Source organism: Hyaena hyaena, unplaced genomic scaffold (genome assembly GCF_003009895.1).
Source record: "Hyaena hyaena isolate Hyena2069 unplaced genomic scaffold, ASM300989v1 scaffold_2, whole genome shotgun sequence".
NCBI lineage: Eukaryota > Metazoa > Chordata > Mammalia > Carnivora > Hyaenidae > Hyaena > Hyaena hyaena.
In genome coordinates this window covers 2,073,585-2,095,841 of record NW_024080634.1, presented here as the reverse complement: position 1 = coordinate 2,095,841, position 22,257 = coordinate 2,073,585, and the positions used below count along the sequence as shown (strand labels likewise).

Here is a 22,257-nt window from a genome sequence, read left to right as displayed (position 1 = left end):
CTCCATTCACTGCAGTGAGTCGAGCTCGTGTCTGTGTCTGATTTAACCCACAAGCCCAGCACCGCTCAACAGGACAGTCCACACTGTCCAAGACAGTAGCCACCGGCCACGTGGCTTGTGAGCACTTGCAATGTGGCCGGTGTGACTGAAAAACTGACTTTCCAATCGCATCAACCAATTTAAATTTAGAGTTAGATAACCACTGTGGCACTGGACAGCACAGCCTTAAGCTTGTCCACATTGGCGATTAGATGCCATCTCATTCATTCCCCGGGGAGCCCGCACAGCACCCCACAGAGGGGGTGCCTGTGAATTTGAAATTCCTAAAAAGGAGGTAGTGATCTCGGGTTATTAGCTGGCTTCCTGAATTCTCCCTTGAGTGGTTGATGTTATCATGGCCCTTTCTTGCCTTATTTCCAACTCTAGGCCAGCATGGCTCCCAGTTGACAAGGCATTTAGATGGAGTATTTATTTAGGATTTAATCTCCCGGGCTCCCGTCCAGTCTTGGATGGACTTTGGCCAGCTTTGCACTGGTGGTCAGGCTTACAATGGGCTTCTTAAAACAAAATGACCACAGTTCCGGGTTCGTAACTTCGCTCCCAGAACTGGGCATGGCCTTTTAAGTCCATGCGGGGGAGACTTCACAATGGACTTGACTGAAGAATCCAAGGGAAGTCCGACCTTGACACTTTCCCCGGAGTCCTGCAGACAGTTTGCTTGTCCTCCACAAAGCCTTCTGGGCAGCAGGGTGGAAAGAGGCTGCCTCGTCCTCTCTCGGCTTGTTCTTCCTTTGCCCTTGAATTCTGTCAGACCCCCTGTAGAAGGGACTCAGCCTGGGCCATGCTGGATGCTGTCGCTCAGGAGGAGGAATAACTGATGATCAAAACTTGCCTTTACCGTTGTTCGTACTGGATGTGAAGCACGATCACTCTCAACACCCCTAGGAAGGAGGTCGCGTTATTATGCCCATATCACAGATGAGAAAACTGAGATGCAGGGAGGTCAACCTGAGACCAAACTAGGATGAGTCAGAGTAGAAGCTGGGAAGCAACGGGGCAGTGAGGGGAAACTGAGTCAGGGACAGGCCTCTGTGTTTCAGCATCTGGGGTGGGGGCAGGGAGCGGGGTGAAAGCTTCAGGACGGTGGTGCTTCTCGGGAGCTCCCCACTAAGCAGTGTGGGCTGCTGGGTGTAGGACCAGCTGCAGCCCCTGGGGGAGAAGTGGGCCAGAGCACTCTCTCCACTCTCCCCACCCCCTCCAGGGAGGACTCCCCCCCAGGTAGCCTGGAGCGGGACCTGGGGGACCACAGAGCAGGGCAGGGGCAGAGTGAAAGGGGGGCCTCCTTTCCAAGACTTACCAGACACGAGGCTGACTCTGCCCTAGCACCACTCGACGGTGGGAAGGGTACCTGGTGACCCTCTGGGTCTGGCTTCCACTGTGGTTTCGAGCGACACTGTGCCAGCAGCGTGGGCCGACAGGAACAGGCATGTGCCCCCAGGTCCACAGCCCCTCACCTTGGGGGCAAGGCAGTTTCCTGAGACGGGGACCCTTGCACGAGTGATTTCCTGAAGGAGTGCTCTCAGGAGAAGTTCGTGTAAGAAAATGGCTCTGTTCAGAATGACCGTGTCCCCCCAGAATTCATATGCAGAAATCCTAACCCTCACTTAAGATGATATTAGGAGGTGACTGGGATGTGAAGACAGAGCCCCCCCAAGGGGATTAGTGCCTTCATGAAGGAGGCTCCACAGAGCTCCCCGTCCCTTCCACCATGTGACAAGGTGCGGGCAGTGAGCCCTCCCCCAGCCACAGTGACCCCCAGAGCCTGGGCCTCAGCCTCTAGAACTGTGAGAGACAGATTCCTGTTGTTTAGAAGCTTCCAGGCTGAGGCATTTTGTCGCAGCAGAATCTGAGAGGGCTAAGACAAAAGTGACAAGGGACAGGCAGCTTGGCTGATGGCAGCCCCCTTCGAGCTGCTGCGGTGGGCACCCCCCTGATCAGAGGGTCTGGGCATCATGCACTCCACATTTGTGGAAGCTTCTGGGGCTTCCCAGTGCTTGCTCGGTCCCAGGGGGTGTGCTGCTCCTCTCCAAGGTGGCCCTGAACATGCGGTGTCTACAAGGCACCAGCAGCCCAACTAACACTCGGCTCCGGGAACACAGAAGGGCCCTTTCCAGATCATGTCTGGAGAGACGGTGTTTGCAGAAGGGGCCCGAGGTGGTGACCTGGGCAAACCTCCCGCGGAGGGCTGGCTTCTTCTCGCAGGACTTCCGGGACTCCATAGCTCAGAAACCGAGAGGTGTCTGCCACCCAGAGATGCACAGAGCAGAGGAGCCCCGGCCGTGTGGGCCCCGTGCTCCCTGGGGAGGTGTCCACCATGGCGCTTGCTCCAGCTGCGTGACCTTGGCAGCCTTTCATCCGAATCTGGTCTGGTCCTCCTCTTGGGCTTCGGGCTGTCCAAACACATTCTCAGCAGGAGCCCTCAGGCTCTGTCCGTAAGAATGGGGCACTCTTCTCTGAAGCTCAGAAAATGCAAATAAACAGCTCCTTACGTTTGCATGGGCCAAAGACGGGCCTGTCCTCCATGAGCCTCCTCAGCGGTCTTAGTGGGGGGTGTGCACGTGTGTGGGAGTTGGAGGTTGGGGAAGACCCAGAGAAGGGAAAACCCATTGTGACACTCAACAAAAGCTTTATGATGGAGGTCAATGTGGGCCAAACTCTTTCTCCAACTGGTAAAGTGGAAACCAGCCGCCATGTTCTCTTCAGCCTCCGGAAGACAGTCCGCAGAGGGACAGTATTTATGCTCATGGATCCAGAGACGATGTGATGCTTGGGTGCTAGACACGGAGACAATGGGGACAGGCATCTCCAGGAGCCGGAACAATACCCAAGTGCTCCTTGCTGGGTTCACAGAAATGAAAGGACAAGACTTCTCTTTGATTAGAACAGAATCCTTGTGAAGAAGTTAGACAATGGAGTGGTGTGTTCATGTCATTCTCTGCCATGACCCAGAAGAAATTTATCTCTAATGACAGATTTAAAACATGTCATTCCCAGCCCCGCCAACCTCTCCCAGGGCCCTGCATTATGGACAACTCAGTTACCTGGAGGTTCTGAGGCATTGCAGCCTCTGCCCAAACCACCCCAAGCTTGTCCATATAGACACCTCTCTCGACCAATCCCTACCGTCCAACCTTCTCAGGGGTCAGTGTAAGGGAAGCTCATTCTGAAACTGGCAGGAGGAGGGAGTGAAAGAGGGGATGTCACTCGGACTCATCTTCGTTCCCCCTTCCCTCTGTTGAGTGGAAACCATAGGATTTCTCAGCAAGTTGCGGTTGCCATTTTGTGGACAGTGGCACTATTGTTAAAATCCTGCACGTGAAGGTTTACAGCAGCATTTTCACAGTAGCCAAAATTGGAAACAAACCCAATGTCCACCAGCAGATGAATGAATGAGGAGAATGTGGTCTACCCATGCAATGGGACATTATTCGTCCACGAAAAATAAGGAAGTCCTACTATGTGCTATGACATGGGTGAACCAGAAGACATTACGCTACGTGAAAGAAGCCAGTCACAAAAGACTACCTACTGTGTGATTCCATTTATATGAACCATCCAAAATAAGTAAATCCATACAAAAGGCAGATTGGCAGTTGCTGAGGGGCTGGGGGAGTGGTGGGAGGAATGAGGAATGCCCACTTAAGAGGTTTTATTTTCAGGAGCTGAAGCTGTTTTGGAACTAGTGGTGTTGGTGGCATATTGTGCACTTAAACATGGTTAATTTTACTTTATGGGAATTTCAGCTCTGCTGTAGCCTAGATGTTTGTATCCTCCCAAAATCTGTATGTCAAATCCTAATGCCTAATGGGATGGTATTTGGAGGTGGGGTTTTGGGAGGTGCTTAAGTTACAATGGTGGAGCCCTCATGAACAAGACCAGGGCTCTTATAAAAGAGGCTTCCGTGAGCTCCCTCTCCTCTTCTGCCATGTGAGGACACAGCGAGGGAAGGTGTCTATGAGCTAGGAAGCCAGCTCTCACCAGACACCAGAATTACTGGCATCTTGATCTTGGACTTCAAGTCTCCCAAGCTGTGGGAAATAAATTTCGATTGTTTTTAAGCCCTTCAGTCTCTGGCATTTTTGTTATAGCAGCTCAAATGAACTAAGACAAATTGAATGAAAACACACACACACACAAGACTGCAGACCCCTTCTTCTGCAGGCAGCTCAGCTGGTCGATGAACGACTCCACACCCACCCTTTCCTGCACTCCTCAGATGGGCCCTTTACTCTTGGGTCCCTGGGGAACTGAGAGAAAAGTGCCTTCTCTGTATCCATCCCTGTTTGAGTCCCCGAAGGGACAGCTAGTAGTTCCTGTTTGCCTCACAACTAAGTCCACTCTAGCACCTTCTACCATGTGAATTGGACCCCAATACTTCACCCGTCAGTCTACAGCCTCCTCAACTATTTATGCCTGCTTGCTGGTTGATGGCAGAAAGCTCATTCATAGCGGACATATGAGATGGATATAACACCATCATTTTTGTTAAGTCCCATTGGGACAAAAAAGAAAAGAGAAATTGGGAGTGCCTGAGTGGCTCAGTCAGTTGAGTGTCCTATTCTTGATTTTGGCTCAGGTCATGACCCCAGGGTGGTGGGATCGAACTCTGAGTCGGGCTCCATGCTGGGCGTGGAGCCTGCTTGGGATTCTTGCTCTCTCTTTCCTTCTGCTCCTCTCCCCTACTCACACACACATACTCTCTCAGATAAATAAAATAATACATCAATAAATGGTAAAAATCTTATTCTACACCATGGCTATAAGCCTCCTGTCCACCAGGGGGAGCTGCCTAAAGGAACCTCTCACCAGCTCTCCCATTAGGAATCTGTTTCCTTACCTTTTTTTTCCCTTCTGCTCCCCTACAATGAGTTGAAAGGTAACTCCCCTTGATCCTTGCCTGAAGGACTGCTGGGTAATCTGGATGATCACTTTTACCACTAGAAGCTCTGCAGTTTTAACTTCTAAATCAGGAGCTGGCAAATTTTTCTCCAAAGGGCAAGAGAGTAGGGGCGCCTGGGTGGCTCAGTTGGTTAAGCCTCCGACTTCAGCTCAGGTTACCATCTTGTGATTTGTGAATTCGAGCCCTGAGTTGGGCTCTGTGATGACAGCTCGGAGCCTGGAGCCTGGAGCCTGCTTGAGACTCTGTGTCTTCCTTTCTCTCTGTCCCTCCCCTCATTGATTCCCTCTCTCCCTCTCATCTCTCAAAAATATATAAACATTAAAAAAATAAAGGGCAAGAGAGTAAATATTTTAGGTCTTGTGGACCACATGCTATTTACAAAATCAGGAAAATGCCTGTAACCTATTTTTGTACACCTGTGAGCTAAGAAAGGTTTTTACATTTTTAAGTGATTAAAAAAAAAACACCACAAAGAGTAACATGTGACATGTGAAAATGAAATCAAATTCAAAATTTCAGTGTCTACAAATAAAGTTTTATTGAGACACAGCTACATTCACTCATTATGTATTAGCTATGTACCGCTACCTGTGAGCTACAATGGCAGAACTGGCACGGTCACGGCATGACCCACAATGCCTAAAATATTATCTTGCCCTTTAAGAAAAATTTTGCTGACCCCTGTTCAAAACCAATAATTTTAGTGATTACAATCTGTCACATAGTGGATGGGTTCAAACTTGCTGGCCTGTATATCAGTACAATTTGTTTTTTTTGTTTTTTTTGGATGCAAAGGACCTCCTGTTTACTCATCTGTAAAATGGGAATGACAGCACTACCTCGTGAGGCTGTTGTGAGGAATTAATGACTTAATATATGAAAAGCAGCTACAACACAGCCTGGCATTATAAGCACTCAAGAAATGTGCATTTTATGTTAATGTATAAAAGTGAATTTAAGGGGCGCCTGGGTGGCTCAGTCGGTTAAGCATCCGACTTCAGCTCAGGTCATGATCTCACAGTTTGTGAGCTGGAGCCCCGCGTCGGGCTCTGTGCTGACAGCTCACTGCCTGGAGCCTCCTTTGGATCCTGTGTCTCCCTTGCTCTCTGGCCCTCCTCTGCTCATGCTCTCTCTCTCTCAAAAATAAATAAACATTAAAAATTTAAAAAAAAAAAGAATTTAAATAAATAAAGAAAACATAGACTTCCCTCCTAATTTATTTTGAATGTGTTGTAAACAGTCTGAAATGTCCCTTTAATAGCTTCTGGCTTCACCAGTATTGGATGACGTGACAAATTCTCCTTCATAGAAGGTACAAGTGAAATAGAACCGGAGGGGCATTTTAGATCCTTCCCTCTTCAGAAAGTGTGATCGCATGAAGATGTGGCTTTTTTTTTTTTTTTTCAGTAGAACTGGCTCATATTTCTCGGGAGCGAAGTGTCCAAACCACTGTTCATCCATATTTCCTGGATGATTTGCTCCCTGCGCTCAATCCTTTCTGCCAGCTCCGCAGCTTCTGTGGAACTGTAGACAGGATACGAAGTCCTACAAAACCCAGACAGTTCCCCTGGAAAATCAGAGCCCGAAGAGCCCTCCTCCTCCTCTTCATCTTCACTGTCTTCCTCTGCCTTGTCACTTCCAGGCACGAGGCGCTCCCTCACCAGCTGCAGCTCCCTGAAGTCCTTGGTGCAGGACACCCTGACGACCAGGGCGCACAGCGTGAGCGCCAGCCCGATGCAGACACTGGACACGAACAGCAGCGCTGCTCTCTCTGGGTGGGCTGTGGGGGGAAAGGACAAGTCAGGAGCTGGGAGGGGCTGTTGGTCTTCACCAATCCAAAGTCCCACAGAAACCGGCGTCTGCCCACACCAGCAGCTAACGCAGAACGCCGGTCCTGAGCCACATCTTTGAGACATCCTTACCTAACTTGTCCTATACTCTCTCTCACTGGTTTAAAAAAAGAAACAATTTTGAGCCTCTATCGTCGATGTATACATGTACACGAGAGGTCACACAGCAGAGCGACTCAGAAGCTGGACCCCCTGAGTGCAAACTCTGATCTGCGACTTACTAGCTGTGTGACTTCTGGCTGGTTACCTAACCCCTCTGTGCTTCAGTCTCCTCATCTGTAACACAGGGCTAAGAGCAACTTCCTGCTATAGAGTTCATTCCTGTAACACTCGGAACAGTCACTGACACAGAGTAACCGTTTGATAGACCGGTAGCTAGTAGTAGTAGTAGTAGTAGCGAACGATGAAAAATTAATTTATATATTATGTATATATATGTGTGAATGTAAGTACTACTAATACAGTAGATGCTAGCAAAGCTTAATTTCTTTTAGTTTAAAAAATAAATAAAAGTAAAAGTTTTATAGTAGTTTTTCCAACATCGAAATGATTATATAACAATAATAGAAGCAATGTTAATTTGTACTACATATTCTGGTCTAAATCCTGATATAAGTTTAATCCTTCCTTAACCTTGAACGGAAAGGGCTATTATTCTCCCCATTTTGTAGTTCTGTATCCCCTGAGGTATTAGCACTCCCGCTTTGGGAAATAATGATCCAGAAAACTGCCTCAAAATAGAAATCAGGAGCTGGTGGACTTTCTCTGTAAAGGGCCAGATAGTGAGCAAAGCCTTTGCGGGCCGTACGGTCTGTGAATTCTTCAACTCTGCATTGGTAGCACAGATGTAAGCACGGACATATAGGTGTGGCTACTAAAACTTGATCCACAAAATTGGCCACAGTCTGCTGCCCCTGAAACAGCTCAAGCTGACCCAGTAAGGGAAGCCACCGCCTGAGGACAACTGGCCTCTCTAAGCTTAGCCAGAGCCGGAGTCCGGATCCTGGGCTGTGAGCTGCTTCTGGGGTGTGCACTTGGACCGACTGGCGTTAGCTCAGTGCATCTCAGTGATCCTGCTCTAGGCACTGGGCGCCCCCCCCCCCGCCCCCCATTTACCACATGTAAGCATTACGAATAATGATGACCGTTGTCATTGGTGCCTCTGTCCTTCCCCAGAGGTTGTTAAGCCTCATAGATCATCAAGGGATCTAGCCACTGTGGTCTGATGGGGAGGGATTTAAGGAGGACGTGTCACCTTCTAGAAACTCGAAACCCCTCCAATCAGCTTCCTTCACTTGCAGCTCAAGTCACTGGTGCAGTCACTGGACCCAAATATGTTGTCCTTTGTTGCCATCAACCCTATAGTAAAATCTGATTACTCTCTTTAAGACATGGAAGTCTTGACGCCGATCGATCCGGCTCAGGGAAGGAGAGCGAGGTGTGTTTGTAAGTGCTATTAATAGTAATTTATTTTTCCTAAGGGTCAAGGCACTTTGAGGATTTGGTCAGACACAGCCATCATCCTTTGTGAGAAGAGAAAAGGCTATTTTCATTTCTGGGAGGGGAGACAGATGGGGATTGGGCTGACATTTGGGACGAAGTCCTTAAAAAACACACAGAAGGATGGAAAGACCCGAGGCTCTAAGGCAACGGGGCAGATGTTTCTTCCTCCCGCACATCACAGCCTCCGCTGGGAGTGACTTCTCACTCCTGGCTTCTCTCCCTCCCCTTTGAATGTCCCTTTCTTCTCCCTGCTGCTCCCATCCCTGCCCCCCCGAACCTCCTCTCCACTCCCCCCATTCTCGGGGCGCCTCGGTGTGGGCTTTGGAGGCAGCCGCTACCCATCTCCTCCTTGGCCTCAGCATACACCGTGAGCCGGGGCGGCAGCCACGCCTGCAGCCTTCACCTCTGCTCAGGAGCACTGTGGATGGGGAAACGGAGTCCCCTGTTCCTTCTCCAGCTCCCCACAGTTCAGCACAGGCCCAGCTCCAGCGAGAAGGAGCCCCATGGTGGTCGAGCTGCCGGGAGACCATTATCACCCCTTTCCTTCTTCCCCTCTGAGAGCCAGTCATTCCCAGCCGCGGTGTGGTGGGCGAACCCCGTCCTCACCCGCCTGGACAGAGGACGGCTCGAGATGTGGCTCTGCCCCGCACAGGCAGGTTAAGTCTGGGCTAGGTACCGTACCTTTCTCTCCCCCCTCCCTCCCTTCTCCTGCCTCCTTTCTTCCTCTCCTTCCTTTTTAAGGACCCCAGATGGGCAGAATTAATTAATCATAGTCCTTAGGCTCGGACACATCCACTTTGCCGGTCAGTATATGGCCCTCCTTTATGTTGATTCTTTTCATTACTTCTATTTTTAAAATTTTACTTATTTATTTTAAGAGAGAGAGAGAGCATGAGCAAGGGAGGAGCAGAGAGAGAGGGAGAGAGAGAAACCCAAGCAGGCTCTGCACTGTCAGCACAGAGCCCGATGTGGGGCTCAGACTCACGAACCGAGGGATCATGACCTCAGCAGAAATCAAGAGTCAAACGCCTAACCGACTGAGCCACCCAGGGGTCCCTTAATTAATTACTTTTAAGTCTGTAATCAGCACCTGTGCTGTGAAGAAGGTCCCTGCACGGGCTTTAGGGCCCAGATAATGACCTGGGGGCCCCCATTCCCCCAGCTTCCCTCCAATAAGGTAACTGCCACCTGACTTCCACGGCCATTACTCCCCGGCTGTGTCTTTGTATAGTTTATTGCATCTCTATATATTCCTGCAAAATGCATGAAAAGAGTATAATGTTACGGATGGTGTTTGGGACCTGGAGTTTGGGGCGTTTTTAACTTAATATTATGTTGCCTTTACTGTTCCATGTCTTGCCTACACTGTGGCTTATTCATGTTCTCGCCTGCTGGTGGGCATCTCCGTGGCAGTCAGGTTCTTGCCACGTGGACGCCGTAGCCGCAAACAGTCCTGCAAATGTCCCTGATGTCCACGTGCAAGTGTTCCTCTTGGGGACTGACCTATGAGGGATCTGGGTGAGGTTTACGTACGTGCATTTTAGGAATTATTGCCCGTGGTCTCCAGAGAGACTGAGGTGAGGCGTCCTGCAAATGCTCATCTTCTCCATCACCTGCCATGAACAGACTTTAAAATGTTTCCTAATCTTATGGGTATAAAGTTGTATCTTACTACGGTCTCGATTTGCATTTCCCTTGATCTCTCACTCTATCTCTTCAGGCGTGTACCTCTTCAGGGGGTCAAGAATCCCCTCTTCTCAAAATGCTGGCTCACGTCAGGTACACACTTTTCTTTCTGTTGGGTTGTTTGTGTTTTTCTTCTTACATAAATTATATATATATAGTTTCTATATGCTCTTGATAATAACCATTTGATAGTATATATATATATATATAGTGAATATCTCCTGGTGAGTGGCTTGTATTTTCACGTTCATTAAGGTGTCTTTTGATCTAGTGAATTTATCTGAAAACCAGGAATACCACTGGCCTTCTCCATTTTTCTCTCTCTTGCCCGTCATCCACCTTCCCACTGTGGCCACTGCAATCTTTTTAAAAACACACATCATAGGGTCACATCACCGCCCTACTTAACACCGGTACACAGCTCCCCTCTTCTCACTAAGCTAGAAATCTAATCCTGACCGAAGCCTGTGAAGCTTGCTAGGACCCGGCCCTGGCTACCCTTCTCAAGTTCAACGCCAAAGATTCATTCATCCTTCAATTTCTGTTTTCCCGCCACACTGGCCTCTTTCCATGCCCCACGGAGGGGATGGTAGGAGGGCAGATGGCTTCACACCTTGGCGCTTTTGCACAGAAATGTTTTGTCTTCCTCCTTCATCTAGACCTCTCTGCCCCCACCCCCAGGCTGGGCCAGGTTCCCCCTACCCCCCATCATTAGGTCTCATAGCATCTTAAATGTCACTAAATCGCTGAGCGTGCTTTATCCTTTCTCGACCCAGAGAATGCAAGTCCCATGAGGACAGGGGCCGAACTATCTCGTTCTTCACCGAACCCCCAGCACCCAGTGCAGAGCAGAGATTACGCAAACACACGTGCTGAGTCCATGTGGGTGGGGCCTCCATTACGCTGGTTGCCTTTCTTCCTCTCTCCCTCTGCTTTTGGGAGGTGAGGGTCTACTGCAAGGAGAGCTTCTCACTTACCAGGCACTACGTGCCTCCTGCCCAGTGGTCACTCTTTAGGCCACGCCTACACCAAATCTGCTGAGATCCAGGGATCAAAGACACCGAACACGGCAAAGCCTCACTGGAGCAAGGCTTCCTCTTCATCTGCACTGACTGGTTTGAGGTCACAGAGTCCCCAGGGATTAGTTAGATGGCACCTGGAGGTGAGCTGGCCCAACTCCTCCTGAGGCCACCTTGTCATGTGTCCAAAGCCACCGCGGGGCTGGGACCCCGAGCTCGGGCTGGGGCTCTCTCTCCACAGCGGGTGTCCCCCCGCCCCCTGCTTTAGACTGAAGGCACATCATCAGTTTTCCAGAATCGACTGGACCACCTGCAGCTTCTATGACCCCTTTCCTGTTTTGCGTTCCAGAAGGATAAAGGCGTTAGCGTCCCTGCAGTGAAACAGAATCTTCACACGGTGTTACTGTTCTCATTTCAGCCTCAGTTCGTCACAGGCTTAAGTGAATGACTTTAATTTCACCGGCTGTAGTAAACCTGCAGGAATCTCACAATGGTGGCCTGTGGCCTTTAAGGCCCCTTGACCCTTAGATCTCTGGTCTGCAGCCAACACAAGCTCCAGCTCCAACTTACTGTGTCCAAATAAGACGCCGAGAAGCCAGGGCCAGGGTCCCGCCTCCTGGGGCCCTGCTACTGGTGGGTGAAAGCAAGAGCCTCCTGCGCCCTTGGTCTGGCAGCACTTAGGGATGTGATAACAACTTTCTGTCACGGAACCAAAGATTAGAGACCGTGGGAACACTTCGGGAGCCACACCTATGTGACAAGGTGGCGCTGATCTCCCATCGTCCACCCTGACAAGGGATCCTGTAACTCTGACTTTGGAATGTGCTCTCACACTTCTGTTTCAACGCGGGTCTGTCTGGTAGCCTAGAATTCTTTTCATATCAAACAACGATGCCTCCACATCTCAGGAGAAGCTCTGCTTTCTGACCCGTGACCCCCAGCTACGCTAGTTACCCCAGGCACCCCCGGCGCCCCGACCGACCACAGCGTGCTCTGTCGGAGGGCTGGAGACAGAAGTAGAGGCATGCGACATAAATACTGGGACGTGAGACATGCCCACAGGCATAGGTGGGGGAGACACACCCAGCCGATGACAAACACTTGAGTAGGCAAGGTGGGCGGGGTGTCTGGGTGGCTCGGTTGGTTAACCGTCCGACTTTGACTCGGGTCATGATCTCACAGTTCATGAGTTCAAGCCCCATATCAGGCTCTCTGCTGTCATGCAGAGCCTGCTTCAGATCCTCTGTCTCCCTCTCCCTGCCCCTCCCCCGCTTACATACACGTGGGTGCACGCACCCTCTCTTTCTCTCTCTCAAAAATAAAATAAACAGTAAAAAAAAAAAAAATAAGTGGAGCGGGAGTGTCAGGTGCTGAGCAAGACCATCCCAATAAGGCTCCTTGGGTACAGTCTGCTGGTGTCTGATGGCTGACCAGCAAATAAGCCACTTTCCAGAAGCCTCCAGCACACGTGCGCACACACACACACCTTTCCATTTCTCTCATTTCAGAATTTTTCCACGGGCTTCCTCAAAATGATGATCTGGATTCTACAATGAGTTAGGTCTGCACGGTTAAGATAGGTTAAGATGAGGGTACGTTCGAACACACCTAAAATGATTCCTCACTGTTGGGGACAGATCCAAATGGCCCAAAGAGAAACTGTTCCTCAGGGACCCCTGGACATTCTCACGTCTGTTCCGCCGGCCCTCATGTTCCAATAGCCCAGGATGTGCCCCTCAGTTTTGGTTTCTAGTCGATCTGCTCTGTGTGTGTGTGTGTGTGTGTGTGTGTGTGTGTGTGACAGCACCAATGTGTCAAAGCCATGTGCAGCCTGACCCTGGGAAATGTCCTTTTGGGTTCACCCAATGTACGGAAGATATGAGGCTGATTTTTCCAGAAGCTGACCCGGCTCACTCTCAGCCCCAGCTGTTCCCGCTGGTGGCTCCTCCCTCAGACAGGCCTCCTCCCCATGGCTTTTAGGGACAGAAGTGCCTAGGCAACCCTCAATAAAACCAAATAACAGGTCATGAGGTCCGTAGGTTTCTTTAAAACAGACCGCCTATAAATAGCAAATACGTGGTGATAAGAAGGTGCAGCACAGCTCATGAGGCCAGACAAAGACTCATCATCTGCTCATTGGTTAACCACTTACTGAGCACCCGGCCCGTGCCAGCCTGTCCTGGTCACTGGGGCATGACAATAATTAAGAGAGCAAACAGCTGTCCTCACCACACACAACATCTAGCAGAGAGATGGGCACAAATGAGTAAATCTCTTGTTTGATTTCTGGGAGTCACGTGTGTGTAAAAGGATAGACACAGAGAGAAGGGAGTAGTTCAGATAACATCCATCCCTCAAGCTGCTGAAGGCCACACTTCCTGCTCAGGGACACCAGAGCACAGGTTTCCTATCTGCTGAGTCTGAATCGGGGCCCTGGTGATGTCTCCGCTGTGGCCTCGGGCAAATGGCTCCGCCCCTCTGACCCTTAGCTTCTCTGTGTGCAGAATGGGGGGTCAGAGTCCTCTCTCTCAGGGTCTTTGCTGTGGACTAAATTGTGCCCCCCCATTCATGTGTCGAAGGGTTAACCCCCAATGCGAGTATATTTGGAGACAGGACCTATAAGGAGGTAATGAAGGTTAAATGAGGTCATTAAGAGCGGTGCCCAAATCCAACAGGATCAGTGTCCTTAAAAGAAGAGGTACCAGAGAGCATTCTCTCTCTCTCCCCCTTTCTCCTTCTCTCTCTCTTTCCTCCCTCCTCCTCCTCCTCTCTCGCTCTCCCCCTCTCATGCGAGAGCACAGTGAGAAGGCATCCATCTACAAGCCGGGAAGGGAGCTCTCACTAGAAACGAACTCTACAGGCACCTTGATCTTGGACTTCCAGCCCCCAGACCTGTGAGAAAATGAATTTCTGCAGTTGAAGCTGCCAGCCTACAGGGTCCGTCACTAACCGACCCAGTTGTCGGGAGGCACCGGCGAGGCCCAGCGCGGCCACAGCTCAGCGAGCAGAGTCACCACGGCTCCTGGTTAATCGTTATTCCCTGAAGGACTTTTCATGACTTTCCTCCAGGGGCTCTCCAGGGACTCTGAAAACGTGGGGATATTTTTGACAGAAAAAAAAAAAATCCTTATAGCACTTAACTTCGACAAGGGTGGCACGGAGCTCTCGGGCCTCGCCTGCTGGGGGACTGGAATATTCATGGGCTTAGGGTAGGAGCCCTGACAGAAGGAGATGCGGAACCTGGCGGAGAGCTGGCGCGGGGGTGGGGGGGGGGGGACTAGAAGAACACGGAACACTAACTACAGTTCTCGCTAAGCTTTGAGAGTAGGGGTGAGTTCTATGTCTTGGTGTGCTCCTTTGTTCGCCACATCAAACATACTCTACTTTTATACAGAAGGGGAACAAAGACCTCATAAATGTTATCAGGAATAGCAAGAGATGGAAGTCGGAGGGTGATTTGAAGAGAGAAGCCTCTCAGAGGACACCAGCAACCACTCAGTGCACACTCAGGAGGAATATGGACGCGGGAAGACAATCAAACCGTAGAGGATCCCAAACCATCCTTTCCGTCTCCTGCGTTGGAGATGTTTCCCTACTCTCTCCTTTTCCTCTGGGGAAGGCTTACCCCCAAAGAGCCTCCGCCCTGGCTGGCCTTGCACAGCAATGCCGTAACGCACTGTATTAACACGAATTGCACAGAAGGCCTCAGAGGTTTTGGCCTCCCTACACAGAGTCAGGCAGACATTGCCGGAACCTGCGGAGCTGACATGACAAAGTACGGTCTACCCCAAGGTGAGCAGACAGGGCGGCGAGGAAAGAAGGCGCACACTGTCCCCTCGCTGACGCCGATGCACGGTTTTGGCTCTGCTGGGCAGGGAGGGCTGAGTCCGACTGATCCTCGAGGGGAAGATTATCAAGCACCTTGGCAACGGTGAGAAGTAATAACACTGGTGAGTCAGGAGGAGACTCTGCCTTCACAGGGCATGGCCTGTTCTGTTTACTAAGGGATCTTTCAACTCCATTTTCTGCCAGCCAAGGGTGGGATTTAATAATCCTGCATCCTTCCCAGATTTTAAAGCTGGGACATGTACTCCCTTGGGTTCCTACTTCTCTAAGAGGAAACTATTCCTAAGCAGCGTGACTCGATCTCTTTGCCTCCTCCCCATGAGGCTCTCTGGTGGGCATTAATCCAGCTGGAACCGCACCTGAATTTGGGCCCCTATGTTTCCAGACCTTAGAAGATGGCAGGTGTGGAGTCCAACTTCAAGTCATTTCTCGTTAGCTGAGTGTTGTCATTAAATATCGCAGCTGGTAGTAAGACTTCGGTAAAGCATTCTAGGAAGCTTCGATGCACTGACCTACCTCTAATGTAAGCAAACGCAGCCAGAGAGTTGCTGACCATAACCCCGTCTTTCCTCAGAACTCTCGTTTCGCTTGGGTCAAAGTTTATACCTGTTTCATAACAAAAAACAAACAAACAAAACACAAGAGCGATTAATCACGGCCATTCACAGGATGCTTTCTGTTCCCAACCCAGGACTGCCATAATAAATAAAAAGTCATGGAAATCCAATAAATGGACCTCTGACTGAATTATAGAAGACTCTAAGTCCAGCAAGAGCATTGAGTAAAGAGTCTCTGAAAATACTGAGTGATAAGAGGGATTGAGAAATTCTAAAATGTGTTGGTTCCAACTTCAGATGCGGCTCATCCACCCATTGCAGGAGGGAACTCATGGATATTCCCGTCCTTAAGGCAATGGCATTCATCGTGCCTCTGGGAGGCTTACTAACCGCGTATGGAACCACAGAGCTGCCATCTGCGCTGTTGACCGCAGGTAAGAAAGGAGGGAGCTTATGGAGGGAGATTGTGTGAGGCCACTTTTTTGGAAATGACAGCAAAATGCAGGGCAGGTCTGGTTTCCAATGCCTGGCCACACTTGTGATGGAGCTTACTGAGCTTGCAATGGGCAGCCTGAGAGATCTGGGGACCCCGGGGATGTGAGACAGAGCAGAAGCCTCGGAAGAAGGTGGCACAGAGTTCTCGGGCCTCCACTGCTGGGGGACCGGGATATTCATGGGCTCAGGGTAGGGAGCCCTGTTAGAAAGAGCGGTGGGGGTGAAGATGCAGAGCCTGGCGGAGAGCTGGTGGTGGGGTGGCGGGGGTAGCTAGAAGAACACAGAACATTAACAATAATTCTCTCTAAGCTTTGAGAGTAGGGGCGAGTTCTATGTCCTGGTGTTTTCCCGTTTTCCATGTCAAGCCTACTTCACTTTTATATTTAGGGGCAGAAGACCTCATAAGTGTAGTGAAAGTAATATAAAACTTTCAACACACAAGGTGCAGCATCTTAGATGCTTTACAGAAACGTTGCAATTCCCATCAAGAGCCCCAAAGGGCTGAATTCCATTCTAGGTCGGAAAAGAAAATGAAAATGCTCACCACCCCCTCCTATTTATAATAGCCCAGTGAAAACCAGAGGGAGGAGGAGGCTTCTGGAAGGGGATTCAGGGGGCCCTCAGGCCCAGCCTAGGTCTGGCCCGCCCATATTCCTGGTGGGTCCTCTTTCCAGCAGGCCCATCATCAGGAACCCCAAATTTGTTTTGGGGCAGATCTCTTTTTCCAGGTGGCACTTTGGTTAAGAAATAAGGGAATGGAAAGAGGCTTTATCCCACTTATAATCTGAAAAACAAGACGAAACACTGGCCACCTTTTGCGACCGCTCGCCACAGCCCTGCCATTCTTGGAGCTGGTAAACCCAGTAGCCTCCTGACATTCCCTTGCCAACCAATGTCACCGGACTGTGGTCACGTGGGGCCATTGACCTTCACTTAAAGAAAAATGCTGGTAGTAAGCCACAAAAATTACCGTATTCACCATCTTTCTGCTTCAAGGAAGGTTTCAGATTACCAATGGCTGGGTCGATCGCTGTGAGTATGTTCTTGGGAACTAAAAGCCAAAAAGAAATATTTTAAATACTTGTACCTTTAATATATGTTTTAAGTACAATGTGGATAAAATTTTTTTTAAAAGTCAATTTTCAGGGATGCCTAGGAGGTTCAGTCGGTTAAGCGTCCAACTTCGGCTCAGGTCATGATCTCATGGTTCATGAGTTTGAGCTCCATGTCGGGCTCTGTACTGAAAGCTCAGAGCCTGGAGCCTGCCTCGGATTCTGTGTCTTTCTCTCTCTCTTTCCTTCCCTGCTCGCTTGTGCTCTCTCTCAAAAATAAATAAAACATTTAAAAAAATTTTTTTTAATTGTGGTTGAGTGTTGCCTATGCATCTCTGTGAATTTCCTAGAATGCATTGAATTGTTTTTACTTAAAATGGGTGACTCTGAAGGTATGTAAATCACACCTCAATAACGCTGTTAACTCTAAACTTGAACTTCTCTGAGATTTAGTGACACAAAATGACTGTAATCAGCTGGGAATCCACCACAGACCTCTCCTGCCTCCGCCTCTGCTTTTCATCCACAGCTCTGAGTCCTCGCTTCTTGAATAAGCCTGGAAGAGAATTCTAAAACCGCATGCTAGAATGATCCTCTAAGTATTATAAGGACAAGAGAAAAATGAGAGGGGGCAGCCAAACAGACTGTTTTGGAAGGTGATTAAAGATTCTGCAGAACCGACCCTAAGAATAAACCATTGATCTCAAGATGGCCCGGAGCAAAGCTGACGGGGCTGTACTGTGAGCGAAAGCAGAGGGCAAAGCAGGAATTCTAAAGGCGAAGTGCCTGTTGCCGGCTGGGAGAAGGGAGAGGAAACCAAATATTTTTCCTGCAGAAAATTGCTTATTTTTGTTTGTTCATTAGCCCAGCTGGTATCTGGGAGTAGTGGCAACAGGAAACAGGAGTGAGCCAACATAAACTGTCCAAGTTCAACTGCACTGATTTTTTAAAAAGAGTTGGGAAGACATCTTCAGCAGCTAGAAAACCTCACTTCCTTTCTCAAAGCGCTTAACTAAATGCTTTGAGGGCTGTCCCACAGAACACTCCTAAGTTGTGCATTTTCCGTGCGCAGGAGGCCCTGGTGCCTTCGTGCCTGTTGGCAGTGACAGTCACATCCAGGTGACCGTCAGGTGACGATAACAGGAGGTGGCGGAAGCTGTCCGGGGGTGGGGGTGGGGACCCAGGAATGCCCCTGGGCTGACCACGCCGATCCCGGGCAGCGGCCCGAGAGCCGAACCTCGTTGTCACAAAATGCTTTCTGATGACATAGCCGTTTGGTCATTTCCGCGGCCTGCAGGGACACCCCTGATTCCCTGCCAGGAGGAAGTCCTCCCCGCCTGGAGTGACGCTTCTTTCACACCTGTCCCTCCCCTTGTTCTCAGGATACTGCCGAGCAGGGCTGGGCTCACTGCAAACAGAGGCTTTACAGCTTGAGAAAGATGAACTGCTCAGAGAGCAAGCGCAGTCCAGATGAGCTTTGCAGAATAACCCGGGCCTCAAGATGCTGAATTGCTGTGTGTCAGGAAACTGGCCCCTTTATTCATGGCAACGGCCCCGCCAGTGGGACGATCTTGAACCTGAAAATAACGGCAGGGGCTGGGATGTGATTTACCACCACCCCTCACACCTGCCTCTCTCCACTTCAGATCCGTTTGTAAAAACATCAGCAAACTATTATTCGTGGAGCTCCTAATACGCACTGGACCCCGGGCTCAGCACTTTAAACAGTGCGTCTTGTGCCGTCTTCATGGTGTGAAGATGTGTGTCATCCCCGTTCCCGTGGATGGGACAACGGAGGCTCAGATGGAAGCGGCAGCGCCTCACTCCTGGTCTTGCGCACACACGCCCTCGATCTTTCCGTGATGCTGCGCCGTCCATGGCGTGTTTAGCCTTTGGGAACCGGATGAAGGATTATAAAGGTGATTCCCACTTGCACCGTCCCTGTGAGGCTGTCTAGGTGAAGCCAGAGAAGATGATTCACTAAATTTGGGCAGGACGCCCACCTCGATTCTTCCCCCCTGAATAAATCTTCTGTGTCAAGCTTGGGTCGGTGCGGCCCTTAAGAAAGAAGTCTCCCCAGGTGGAACTTAGGGCACGAAAAGATTCTTCACGTTGGAGAAAAAAATGATCTCTCTGTGTAACTTCTCCTTCTCAGCGGGAGCCCAGACTGCGTGAGCACCTACACTGAATCGCACTCCTCTTGTCCCCCAATCCTGGTAAACCCCCTTCCCTGCTGGCCCTAAATCCTGGCACCTGTTCCGCTTGCCCCCAAATCCTGGTACCACCATCCCTCCAGCCCTCCTGTCCCCAAATCCCGGCACCCACCCACCTGCCCCATCTCCTGGGAGGAGCTGTACAGACCCTAGGCTGAGGTCCACAGGTTTCCTGTGTCTCTCAGGAACTATCAGGCTGGGGACACTGGCTGTGCCTCTCTGTCCTGGCGACACTCAAATTCTAGTGGCCATGGATAGAGAGAGGAACGATCCCTGCAGACGCGAGGGGGAGAGCAGGCTGAGTTGTCCGGGTCTGGCCTGTCCTGTTAGGAGGGCTGTCTGCAATCACATGTCCAAGAAGCATGGCTGAGGGTTAAACTTGGAGGGAACGCGGAGAGGGGACCTCACTGAGCAGCGCGTTAAAGAAGCAGGCTGGAGTCTTGCGTCCCAGCCCCCTCACTGTGCTCTGTGCTGAGTGGTCCCACACGGGCCACACGTGCTGCCTACAGTCAGAACCGCAAAAGGCCCACAGCCTGGATCGCCCCCCAAGGTCCACAGAGGTGCTGAGATTCTCTGCCCAGCCTAAGCACTTGTGTGGGAGACAGAGCCAGGATTAAATGAAGCTCTATAAAACAGGGTGGAGCGTTCTTCTTAAGATGCAAACTGATGATGACCCACAGCTCAGCCTACACTCCCATCCCCCAGGTCCCACAGTCCGGTCCTGCCCTGGGGCTCTCCGCCCAGCCTTTGCCTGTGCTGTTCCTTGCACCTGAGCTTCTCTCCTCCCCGCTTCACTTTGCCTCCTACACCACCTCCTCTGGGAAGCTTCTCTCCTCCCCGCTTCACTTTGCCTCCTACACCACCTCCTCTGGGAAGCCCTCCTGGTCCCCACCAGCTCCCAGGGCGGAGACATTACTGCTCACTGCAGTTTCCCTACCCCCCAACCAAGAAGTGCAATCGCGGTCGCTGTGAGTGAGGCACCCCTGACCCACTGCCTGAGTCATATTGGAGGTGACTGGCATGTGTTTCTACAGAAATGAAGGCCCTCAGCTTGAGTACTTTCCCTAATGCGCCCCCACGGGGTGGGGTGCCTTGTCCCCTGTGTGGGGACAAGATTGTTGGGTAGAATCCCCAGTCTGGACCAGAGGTTGCAGCCAGAAGCAGGGTATTGGAACAGACCTCTATTGGGCTGGGTCTTCTCTGACCCTCTTATGTAAGAGCATCTTTTTTTTTTAATGTTTATTAAACTTTAAAGCACAAGCAGGGGAGGGGCAGAGAGAGAGGAAGACACAGAATCTGAAGCAGGCCCCGGGCTCTGAGCTGTCAGCACAAAGCTGGATATGGGGCTCGAACTCACGAACTGCGAGATCATGACCTGAGCTGAAGTCGGATGCTCAACAGACTGAGCCCCTCAGGCGACCCAGGAGCATCTTGACTTGGGTGGGGTTTGGCTGGTTCCCTCTCTCCAGGCAGCCATGTTTATAACTATGTCACATGGTCTCTGGCCAGGGCTGATCAAAGGACGGAGCTCCCTGACCCCCAGCCAATTACATATCCTTCTGTTAGAAATTTGAGGGGGGGTGCCTGGGTGGCTCCTCGGTTAAGTGCCCAACTCTTGGTTTCAGCTCGTCACGATCTCATGGTTCATAAGTTTGAGTCTTGCATCCAGCTCTGTGCATGGAGCCTGCTTGAGGTTCTCTCCTCCCTCTCTCTCTCTCTCTGCCTCCTCTGTGTCTCTCTCTCTCCCTCAAAATAAATAAATACACTTTATTTATTTTTTTTAAATGTTTTATTTATTTCTAGGAGAGAGAGAGAGACAGAGAGAGACAGCGTGAGCAGGGGAGGGTCAGAGAGAGAGGGAGTCACAGAATTGGAAACAGGCTCCAGGCTCTGAGCTGGCAGTCAGCACAGAGCCCGACGCGGGGCTCGGACCCACGAACCTCGAGATCATGACCTAAGTGAAGGTCGGACGCTTAACCAACTAAGCCACCCAGGCGCCCCTAGAATAGTGATTTTAATCTGTGTGCTTAGGGGGCTCTAAAATGTATGGATCTGTCATACAAGCTCCCAGACGTATTGTTTGGCTCCAGGTTAACCTACCCGTCTGGGTTTTAGGCTCTGACTAACTCTGTGAGCTGCCAACAGCCATTTTATCAGTGTACCCACAGCGGTGAGTCAGCAGATCAAATGCTCACCCTAAAGCAATGAAAAAGGTCACACTGCAGCATGGCTTGGTTTCCCCAGTGTCTTCAAGCAAGAAAATGAAATGCCTGGTTCATCAGATTCCAGTTGCATAAAGCTACCCGAGAGTGAGTCGGCACTAATTACTCTCTGAGGGCACGGTGCATTTTTGGTTGGTAATCCCGACACGTGGACTGTTCGTTTGGAAATGATTCATAGGAGGCGGAGGTCGGAGATGGGGCTCGCAGCTCGGTTGTAGACACGGGGCTGTGCAGGTTGACCGTGTCCTTCCCATCTCCCTAGGACACGCCCTTCCTTGTCCACCAGTGTGGACCCCAGGACTTATGCCATAGGGAAGGGTGCCTCACTGCGAGGCAAATACTGCCTGTTCCCCCCATCAAGCAGATACGTTCTAAGACACCTTCTAATCACCTTCTAAGCGTCTACGATTTTAAAAATATCCCTTCCCCCTCTGCCCCGGCCAGGTGGCTCCTATCTGTACAACCAGAATCGTTAAAAAAATGATTTGCAACGTCTGAATATTTTCTAGGTCACCAAATAGGAATGAAAGGTTTTACATTTTTAAAAAACCTGTCTCCTAGCTGATGTGGAAGTTGATATGAAGACTGAGGACTGTCAGTAATTAATTTCTAATTGAATCTGTCCTGATTAGGACTCTTTGGGTGTGAGTGAAGGAACCAGTGTGAGCGGACTTAAGCCAAATAGAGGGTTGAGGTGGGGAGGTATCATGTGGCTGGAAGGCCATTGTCAGAAGACAGGGCCCGGAAGCAAGGCCTCAGGGAGGGGCTGAAGCTCCAAGGTCATGGCTAACATCTCTGACATCTCCCTTCTCTGCTTCTCAGGGCATTTCTGCTTCCTTATTCTCTTTTTCTCT

At 50.4% G+C, this 22,257-nt stretch overlaps 1 protein-coding gene across 5 annotated transcripts in view; it reads right to left on the bottom strand.

Moving 5' to 3' along the window:
• Positions 1 to 6,348: 6,348 nt before the first annotated feature.
• EVA1C (eva-1 homolog C) overlaps positions 6,349 to 22,257 on the bottom strand; it is a 76,050-nt gene continuing 60,141 nt past the window's right edge. For 3 of the 5 annotated variants that reach the window (XM_039229075.1, XM_039229103.1, XM_039229112.1), the window contains exons 6-8: positions 16,887 to 16,967; positions 15,381 to 15,470; positions 6,349 to 6,740 (exon numbers count right to left, since the gene is read on the bottom strand). In XM_039229075.1, coding sequence (XP_039085006.1) covers positions 6,364 to 6,740; positions 15,381 to 15,470; positions 16,887 to 16,967 — 548 coding nt within the window. In that variant the 3' untranslated portion in view covers positions 6,349 to 6,363. The remainder of the gene's footprint in view (positions 6,741 to 15,380; positions 15,471 to 16,886; positions 16,968 to 22,257) is intronic. The other 2 variants (XM_039229084.1, XM_039229094.1) reach the window with 2 other exon arrangements.